General features: G+C 38.9%; 1 protein-coding gene across 2 annotated transcripts; it reads right to left on the minus strand.

Moving 5' to 3' along the window:
- Positions 1–8,749: 8,749 nt before the first annotated feature.
- Positions 8,750–9,925, minus strand: PDHA2 (pyruvate dehydrogenase E1 subunit alpha 2). 2 transcript variants are annotated; one of them, XM_068975670.1, is made up of 2 exons: positions 9,397–9,925; positions 8,750–9,303 (listed from the first exon to the last, which is right to left on the minus strand). In XM_068975670.1, the coding sequence occupies exons 1-2, from the start codon at positions 9,923–9,925 to the stop codon at positions 8,750–8,752; spliced, it is 1,083 nt and encodes a 360-aa protein (XP_068831771.1). The 2 variants fall into 2 exon arrangements, with proteins under 2 accessions (XP_068831771.1, XP_068831770.1); XM_068975669.1 differs by having other exon boundaries at positions 8,750–9,925.
- Positions 9,926–10,779: the final 854 nt, after the last annotated feature.

Raw genomic sequence — 10,779 nt, forward strand, 5'->3', positions numbered from 1 at the left:
ATCGCTCAAACTCACCAGAAACATTATTCAAATAATTGCTTCCTCCTACTTTTTTTTTTTTTGGCAAAGTGCTGCTTTGTATGGCAGTAAGTTTTTAAAGAGAAGGTAACATAAACTATAACAGGACACAGAAACTACATAAGCAATGTTCTCCCTCTTTAATAATTCTAACATATGACTGCTGAAATAACACTGCAGCCTGGAAAGCTGCCTTCTAATAGAACATTTGTGGATAATTGAACTCCTGCTCATTGTTCAAAAGGTCAGGAGGTTTGAGTGGGCTCTTTTTCTTTTGGTAAATTATTCAGCTTGAGTATTTATTGGCCTGTCAAAAGGAAAGTATTGTATGAACTCTCTTTGTTGCTCTTCACCATTTCCTAATTTGATTGTGTTCTATTCTGTGCATAAAACTTGGCAGAAAATTTCCATCTCTCTTTCTCAAATTCCAGTACAGAGACCTCTCATCTTTGCTCTTTGCTATACAGATCAGCCACATGGATCAAATAGACATGAATTAAGTCAATGAGATAGAATTATAATGCTGATTGAGAATTTTGGTTGGATTTTGTTTCGAGCCTGATGAGATCACTGTTTTCATTAATATCTGGGAGCATTCTTAAAAGGAATCTATGCTAGAAAGAGTGGAGGTAGTTTTAAAGGAATCACTAGTATTAGATAGGTGGTGGTTTAGTTGCTAAGACAATACCCAACTCTTGCGCCCCACAGACTGTAGCCTGCCATACTCCTCTGTCCATGGGATTTTCCAGGAAGGAATACTTGAGTGGGTTGCCCTTTCTTTCTCAAGGGAATCTTCCTGACCCAGGGATCTAACCTAGGTCTCCTGCATTGCAGGTAGATTCTTGACCAACTGAGCCACCAGGGAAGCCCTCGGTAGTCATTTATATAACAGAGTGGCAAAATCTGTATTCCCCATGCCTGATTCTACCAAAGTAGTATCTTCATAAGTAGTTCAGTTGCTTAGTCATGCCCGACTCTTTGTGACCTCATGGACTGCAGCAAACCAGGCTTCCCTGTCCATCACCAACACCAAGAGCTTGCTCAAATTCATGTCCATTGAGTCGGTGATTCCATCCAATCATCTCATCCTCTGTAGGCCCCTTCTCCTTCTGTCTGCAATCTTTCCCAGCATCAAGGTCTTTTCAATGAGTCACTTCTTCACATCAGGTGGCCAAAGTATTGGAGCTTCAGCTTCAACATCAGTCTTGCCAATGAATATTCAGGCTTGACTTCTTTTAGGATGGACTGGTTTGATCTTCTTGCTGTTCAAGGGACTCTTGAAAGTCTTCTCCAACATCATAGTTCAAAAGTATCAGCTCTTCAGTGCTCAGTTGTTTTTTTATGTTTCAACTCTCACATCCAAACATGACTACTGGAAAAGCCATATCTTTGACTATATGGACCTGTTTTACTATAATTAATAGAGTAATAGACTGCAATTCTGAAGACAGTTTGGGTGCAAACTGAGTAGTTCCATTACTCCTACACGATCTTACTGTCCAAACTCTCTGGACCTTCATCACTATTTTCTATATCTACTGCTGGCTGAACCGGTAGCTCAGTGGTAAAAGAATCTGCCTGCAGTGCAGGAGACAGGGAACACGGGTTTGATCCCTGGGTCGTGAAGATCCCCTGAAGTAGGAAATAGCACCCACTCCAGTATTCTTGCCTGGAGAATCTGATGTCAGAGGAGCCTGGCAGGCTACCTCCATGGGTCGCAAAGAGTCAGATTTGGCTGAAACAACTGAGAACACACGCATGTCCTGCTGGCTGAAGGAGAATGTTTGTCAAATGGGGGAGGGTCATGATGTAACAAAGAGTGGCTAAAATTTCAAAAATATACTCCACATGCAGCTCTAGTTTTCTTCTAATCACTGCAATTCTTATAACTAGCTATCTGCATAAAACTGCAGATTTAAAGTTTGTTTCAGATGAGGTCGAGTGACTCAACTTTTTGTCTTTTTTCTCAGGGAACATTTTTCTGTTTCTATGGACCAGAAATTTCCATTTGTTGATCATCTTGGGTATAACTGGAATCATGTTAGATGCTACTTTGCTTCTTTAACTTTTACAACAGTCATATGAGTCAGCCTCATTACAGATGAAGAAGTGGACGTACAGAGTTAAGTCATTTTCTTGAGGCAGCATTTTTCATAGGTGACAGTGCCGTGACTTGAACCCAGATGTAAATGACACTGAAGTCCAGACTTTATTTCCATGTCACTTAAAGACAGGGTTGCCTTAAGACCAGGTGATACTGATCAGACAGCATTAAGTTCTAAATGGCCTGTCATTACATGAAAGGCTACTGACTCAGTTCATCCAATGGATATTGACTTCCATGAAAACACAAGGTCACCAATGTGCAAACCTACTACTTACAGTTCCCTTTCACTTATTTGTTACATATTCTACCTCCTTTTGCTGGCCTCTGGTTTAGTCTAATGTCTCTCTCCTTGTCTGTACCTACCAATCTGATTCAGGTCCTGACTTTATTGCAGCTTTGCCTCTTAGGCTCTGTTCATCTTGAGCCCATAGCTTCCTGGATTCTTCTAATTGGTTAGACTCATCATGAATAGCTGTGAACTCATAACAACTAGCTCACATATTGCTTTGGCATTTCAAGTGCTGGCTTTGACTCATCAAGGCCTAATACTCACAAATCAACAGAAAACTTCCTTCTGAACTCAAGACAACCTCAGTCGAAGAAATTTCAGGTTCAGTGCAGTGTGTTTATTGAACAAAGATTGACAATATTTTACTGTAAAATCTTCAAAACCCAATGTTACACTTTAGTTCATCTGAAAATCATCCTTGACAGTGGAAATATATGTTGAGCAGTTGTATTAATAATTTTGTTCCTAGGCTTTATTTCTATTGAAGACTCATACCATTTCCTTTGCTACTTCCAAATTGTGAAACTTTGCACTAATATATTCTATGGAATTTTATTCTGATTTGGTTTACTAATCCTTACATGTTCTCAGACACACCTGAATTGGACTAAGCAATATAATAATAATAATAAGCAAACTACTGCACAAATGCACTCTTCTTACACGCTAGAAAAGTAATGGTCAAAATTCTCCAAGCCAGGCTTCAACAGTACATGAACCGTGAACTTCTAGATGTTCAAGATAGATTTAGAAAAGGCAGAGGAACCAGAGATCAAATTGCCAACATCCACTGGATCATCAAAAAAGCAAGAGAGTTCCAGAAAAACCTTTATTTCTGCTTTATTGACTGTGCAAAAGCCTTTGACTGTGTGGATCACAACAAACTGTGGAAAATTCTTAAAGAGACGGGAATACCAGACTACCTGACCTGCTTCCTGAGAAATTTGTATGCAGGTCAAAAAGCAACAGTTAGAACTGGACATGGAACAACAGACTGGTTCCAAATCAGGAAAGGAGTACGTCAAGGCTGTATATTGTCACCCTGCTTATTTAACTTATATGCAGAGTACATCATGAGAAACGCTGGGCTGGAGGGAGCACAAGCTGGAATTAAGATTGCTGGGAGAAATATCAATAACCTCAGATATGCAGATGACATCACCCTTATGGCAGAAAGTGAAGAAGAACTAAAGAGCCTCTTGATGAAAGTGAAAGAAGAGAGTGAAAAAGTTGGCTTAAAGCTCAGCATTCAGAAAATGAAGATCATGGCATCTGGTCCCATTACTTCAGGGCAAATAGATGGGGAAACAATGGAAACAGTGAAAGACTTTATTCTTTGGACTCCAAAATCACTGCAGATGGTGACTACAGCCATTAAATTAAAAGATGCTTGCTTCTTGGAAGAAAAGTTATGGCCAACCTAGACAGCATATTAAAAAGCAGATATACTACTTTGCCAACAAAGTCCGTCTGGTCAAAGCTATGGTTTTTTCCAGTCATGTATGGATATGAGAGTTAGACTAGAAAGAAAGCTGAGCCTGAAGAATTTATGCCTTTTAACTGTGGTGTTGGAGGAGACTCTTAAGAGTCCCTTGGACTGCAAGGAGATCCAACCAGTTCATCCTAAAGGAAATAAGTCCTGAATATTCATTGGAAGGGCTGAAACTCCAATACTTTGGCCACCTGATGTGAAGAACTGACTTATTGGAAAAGACTCTGATGCTGGGAAAGACTAAAGGTGGAAGGAGAAGCGGATGGCAGAGGATAAGATGGTTGGATGGCATCACTGACTCATGGGGACATGAATTTGAGTAAACTCAGGGAGTTGGTGATGGACAGGGAGGCCTGGTGTGCTGCAGTCCATGGGGTCACAAAGAGTTGGATACAACTGAGTGACTGAACTGAATGCAATTTTCATTTCTGCTGATTCTATTGCTGTGTAACAGAGTACCTCAACAGTTAAACTATTTAATGGAACCATGTTGTTTTTCTTGTGCTTCTGTACATTAAGAATCTGGGCAGAGTTTGACTAGTGATCCCAGTGTTCCCCAAGACATTGTGATCTTTCAGCTGGCAAATGGGCTATCTGGAGGGACCAAGATGACCTTCACTCTCATATCTGTTGTCTTTGCAGGTTGGGCTGAAGGCTGAGCTCAGCTGGGACTAGCAATCAGTCTCTAGCAGGAAGTTCTCAGTGTATTTGAACTTCTTAAATGGAGAATCATAACTCCTGGATAGAAGTTCCAAGAGACATGAAGCAAAACCTGCTTGATTCTTATGTCTTGGGCCCTGACATGGCACAGCATCATTACTGCTGCTATTAAGCAGAGCATCCATAAGCCTGCCACACTCAAGAGGAAGGAACACAGATCCCACTTCTCAGTGGGAGGAATATATTATAGTACTGATATATGCTATAGCATAATGTAAACATTATGCTAAGTGGAAGAAGAAAAAGAAAATAGAACACATGTGGTATGATTTATAGGAAATGTCCAAAAGAGGCAAATCCAGAGACAGAAAGTAGACTTGGACTTTCCAGAGGATGAATAGAAATTGGAAATGACTGATAATAGGTGTGGGTTATCTCATTGGGGTGATAAAATGTTCTGGAGTTAGACAGCGGTAATGGTTGCACAACTCTGTGAATGTTCTAAAAGCCACTGACTTGTACACTTTTAAAAGGATCAATTTTATGGCATATGACTTATATTTCACATTCTATAAAACTAGCTTTCTCACAAAATATCAGATTAAATTTCAGTAACATCTACTCTGTTCTTTGTATACTAGATTGTCAGACATACCAATTGAAAAAAAAATTCTAAGGTTCTAAGTATTTCTTTTATCCACTTAACCTCCTTCCTTTCTCATCCTATCCCACAGATATGCATACTGTCCCTTAGCTTTACAGAGCATCACTAGGAAATCTTCCTTCTCTCAGATATTCCACATTGTTGTGACTGTTTAAGTTTTATGGCCATCATGGGGTATATCTCCTAATAAATGAATAAAATAGTCTAAGGGGCATAATACTTTAGACAGGAAATAGAATCCAACTGCTGCATTTCTACACCCCTTTGATTAACATCTTGATAAATAAACTGTTATTATGAATTTATTGCTTGACCTAAATCAAAACAACGGGATTTTTTGTTTGTACTTTTTTTTTATCCTTACAGAATTATGTGCAACCAGTGATATGATTAAATTACAATCATGACTATACACACAAATGTCTGTAGATTTTTTAATATAGAAAACATTCAAAACTCTTTGCCTTAATGGACTTTGATAATGTATATTGTGATAAATGTATCTTTTTATTCTGCTATAGTAAGATCGGACTTTTTTTTCTAGCACTATACTTGTTATCATTTCAGTCTGGAGATGCGTAAGACTTCCATGGGGTCATGACTCATAAACTTAGCAAGTCTCACCTTGCAGCTAGATGGGGAGAAATGTGATCATTTCCTGATGTTCATAGTTCATTTACTCCAGGATATTTCTTCAGATTGTGTTACTCTGAGTGCTAGTGCTTAGTCGCAGAGTCGCATCCAATTCTGTGACCCCATGGACTAAGCAATCTGTCCATGGGATTCTCCAGGTAAGAATACTGGAGTGGGTTGCCATTTCCTCCTCCAGAGGATCTTCCTGACCCAAGGATTGAACCCAAGTCTGTCATATCTACTGCATTGAGAGGCAGGTTCTTTACTACTAGCACCACCTGGGAAACCCGTGTTGCTCTGAACCATTTTGTTTATTTACCAAAGTACAGTATTAGGCTATTGGCAGTGTTTCCAAAACCAAATGCTTCTTTTTTTTTTTGTTTTTAATCTTTAATATTCAGTGCAATATTAGTTGCAAAAAATGTGCCATTTTATCTACAAAATGGAGTTTTGTATACCAATAAATTCTAGTTTAAAGACAAAAAGAAAATAGTTTTGAGCATTTTATCTTCCACTTGCAAGTTTATGGAATTATAAGATGTTAAAATAAATAAAAGGTATAAGAATTCTTTTTCATTCAAAGGATGTGATTATTTTGACCATCTAATGAATTACTTTTTTAATGGAAGGGATTCAGACAAGATATATGTGGACTGAAACAAAACACACTACCTAGCAATATCACTGACTTATAAACAAATCAATGCTTATCTCTGATTTCTGAACGTAGAATGTTTAGGCTTACTTTTTAAAACTTGTTTAATTGAAGGTTTGGAGATTAAGCCACCACATGTGTGTTCAGATGCTCATGTACTCTCAGGCTGCTAAAATTTTGGTTTTCTGTTAGAGTTCTTAGAAAGTATCTACACTTTTCTTTGTAGAAGTAGAAGCTGTAAACAAAAGGTTTTAACCTTTCTGAAAAAAATTGAGATTATAATTGGCATATAATAGGATATTATTTTCAGGTATACAACATAATGTTCAACACCTGCATATATTATGAAATGATAAGCACAGTAAATCTAGTTAAACATCCATTATCATACACAGTTACAATTATTTTTTTCTTGTGATGGATTTTGACCTTTCACAACTGATTATTTTGGCATTGTCTACAAACCAGCTTAAATCACAGGCAAATTCTGATTTCAGTGAATCTATCTCAAAGGAGTAACATATGCCAAACATCATGCTCAATAGGATTCTAGGACATTAGTTAAATATAACCAAGTAATGATGTTTTCACTGTCATCACCTGCTAACTGACACAGTAGTGGACTATTGTAGAGAAAACCAAACCTGTATGATCCAAGTTCGATTTTCTCTTGGTAAAATTACCTGTGAATGTTCAGTACTGGCCAAGGCCAATTTTACTTGCAATTTTTTATTAATATCACCTTTTCTGCCTAATTTCTTTGGTGCCACCATATCTTTTCATTATTTTCATTCTGAAATTTACTGAGAGTTCTTTAAAATACAGAATAATAGTATAAGTGAACTGTAACATTAACTTGAAGGGTACAGCAAAATGCAGTTTTCCCTTAGATTTTAACTTTGCTTACATTTTTACTTTAAATTGATACACTAAAAATACTGCAATTAAGTACATGAAAAAATTACTTTGACATATTTCCCCTGCTCTGTTAAACGTCATGTTTTATTTGGAAAAATAGTCATTCTAACTGGTTCTAGCATCAATATTAAATATTTATGCATATGTATTTGCAGATGCATACTATTTAGTAGGATATGTTATTGGTTAATTTAGATAAACTATTTTAAATGGCAATGCAGTAGGGGTCCCGCTATTTGACATGGTTTGAAATTACCTCTCTACTTCAGAATAGCAACTTTACACTCAAACCTCTGGCAGGGTGGAACAGGAATAGAACTATTTTTCCTTTAAATCAGACTATTTACTAAAATTATATAATATAAAGCTAAAAGCAAAACTATTATAGGAAATAACATGGGAAGTTAAATAATCCTTTCTCTGTTTTTCCTATTTTACACTTGTGTAAATTTAAAATAATCCTTAAGATATCTACAACGTCTAAATAATTAAAGAGGCAATCAGACTAAGGTGGTCCTAAGGCCTGCATGGCCTATGTAAGCAAACCAAAAGGTAACCCAGAGTCAATGCCCTCAAATCTAAGTAAATGAAACTTAAGAACCACCAATCACTAACAGGCTTTCCCAAATAAGGCAACTGACTAAGCTGCTGCTGCTGCTGCTAAGTCGCTTTAGTCGTGTCCGACTCTGTGCGACCCCATAGACGGCAGCCCACCGGGCTCCCCCGTCCCTGGGATTCTCTAGGCAAGAATACTGGAGTGAGTTGCCATTTCCTTCTCCAGTGCATGAAAGTGAAAAGTCAAAGTGAAGTCTCTCAGTCGTGTCCGACTCTTCGCGACCCCATGGACTGCAGCCTACCAGGCTCCTCCGTCCATGGGATTTTCCAGGTAAGAGTACTGGAGTGGGGTGCCATTGTCTTCTCCAACTGACTAAGCTATCACCAATCAAATAATTTCCTTGCTCTGCTTCTCTATAAACCTGTCCCCCAGCTCCTATTGGTGGAACACACTACCTTTGGCCTAATTCTGATTGATGTATGCTCAAATAAACTCTCGAAAAATGTAATGTGCCTCAGTTTATCTTTTAACAATACTGAATGATTAAATAGTATCTTTTAGTGCAATACAATTGAATGTAATATCCATTTTAGTCAAATGTATATCCTTCTATGATCTCTTTTAATCTCTTTCCATAACCTCTTAATCATCTCAAGTCCCTTTAATAAAAGTTTAAAAGACTTTTGTTTTATGGGTTTATTCCTCAACAAAATTGGGTACATAGCTTCTTAACTTTGACCAGGAGTATATTCTCCTTTTAACTGATTGACTGAAACTTGATCCACTGACTTGCACCACGAATATCGAAAGGTGGATTACTGCTGTAGATGTGATTGCCTAATTCTTCCAAAGGTGGTTCTGGATCAGTCATAGCAAACTGAGCTGCATCATCAATTTCTTTCCTCACTTCAGCATCAATTTCCTTCAATTCTTCAACACTAGCAAGCTTGTTGTTTACCATTTTATCTTTGAGAAGCATAATAGGATCACTCTTACTTCTTACACTCTGAATTTCTTCTTGTGTACGGTAACTGATTCCAGGATCACTCATACTGTGTCCGTGATAACGGTATGTCAGCAGCTCCATCAGCATGGGCCCCTTTCCAGATCTACAATAGTCAGCTGCAAACTTAGTTGCCTCCCGAACACATAGAATATCCATTCCATCTACTCTTAGTCCAGGGATAAAATTGCCTCTCTTGTAGTAATCAGTGCTGGCTGCAGCTCTCTCCACACATGTTCCCATTCCATAGCGGTTATTCTCACAGATGAAAATGCAAGGTAAATTCCACAAAGCCGCCATATTGTAAGCTTCAGATATCTGACCCTGATTAGCAGCGCCATCACCATACAGAGTCAAACACACCTCGTTGTTCCCCTTGTATTTACAGGCAAGAGCAATACCAGCTCCCAGTGGTCCCTGAGCGCCGACAATGCCATTGCCCCCATAGAAGTTCTTGGCATACATATGCATGGACCCTCCTTTTCCTTTAGCACAACCACCTCTTCGTCCTGTCAGCTCTGAAAGAATTGATCGGACAGTAAGTCCCCGCGTATAACATAAGCCGTGAGCCCGATAGGATGTAATGACGTGATCGGTGGGATTTATCCCAGCCTCAAGACCCACACAACAAGCTTCCTGACCATCACACAAGTGACAGAAACCACGAATAAATTTCTGTTTATACAACTGATCTGCCTTCAGTTCCATTCGACGAATAGTCTGCATCATCTTGTAGTATTTGAGTCCATCCTCCCGGGTGAGCACGGTGGTGACAGGGGGGCCCTCTTCCAACCGATAAAGATCACATTTCTTAATCTCGAAGGTAGCATTGTTTGAATATTTACAGGAGGCAACAAGCACTCTGCTAGCGGGCTTCTGGGTGACACCAGAGAGCACGCGAGAGACAGCAGCAGTCAGCATTTTCTTCATGGAGCGCGGTCAGGGCATTTACGAGTCTCCAGCTACCAGTACCGCCTGTGCCCCCAGTCTCCAGCCGAGCCCCCTGCTCACTGAACGGACGTCGGACGCACGTGGCGCCACAATGACCGCTCGCTGGCCACAGAGGCGAAGTCATGCTGCGCGTGGCCGCAGCCTGCATCAACTGATTTACAGTGCCTTCCAACTGTAAAATTAAGAACACAGGTTGTTTCTTTTCCTGGAAGACGTGGCTGAAGTAAACCATGCTTCTAGTTAACGCCATCGCTGCATCATAATCTGAGTCTCTTTTCCCTGCTAAACGCTTAAGTAACGCCTTCTTGAACATGGTATTAAATGGAAGAGACAAAATATAATCTCTAAAGCACACAAGAGTTCTGATAGGTTAAACCAGCGATCTTCTTACCAATATTTCTTTAAAATCTTTTTAAAAATATCTAAGTATATATGAATATTGTATCCTATTCCACAATACATCATACTTAAAGTAAAAGATGTAAATCATGTGTGGCTTAATAAAAAAAAAAAAAGTACTTTTCTGGAGTAGGAAATGGCAACCCACTCCAGTATGCTTGCCTGGAAGATTCCATGGACAGAGGAGCCTGGTGGGCTATATAGTCCAAGGGGTCACAAAGAGTTGGATGTGACTGAGCACACATATGGGGCCTATTAGGACAAAATGTGTGTGGAAGGAAAGTAGATGATGTTTCTTTAAGAATTCAAATTACAGAGTATTTTGAAAATAAAGTTTCAAATTATTTTTAAAAATTACTTTTAAGAAATAATTGGTGCACCAGAAGAATATGCACACTTATCCTACGGATTTAACCCCTGTATCACTTGATTGG

The sequence above is a fragment of the Capricornis sumatraensis genome, chromosome 7 (genome assembly GCF_032405125.1).
Source record: "Capricornis sumatraensis isolate serow.1 chromosome 7, serow.2, whole genome shotgun sequence".
Lineage (NCBI taxonomy): Eukaryota > Metazoa > Chordata > Mammalia > Artiodactyla > Bovidae > Capricornis > Capricornis sumatraensis.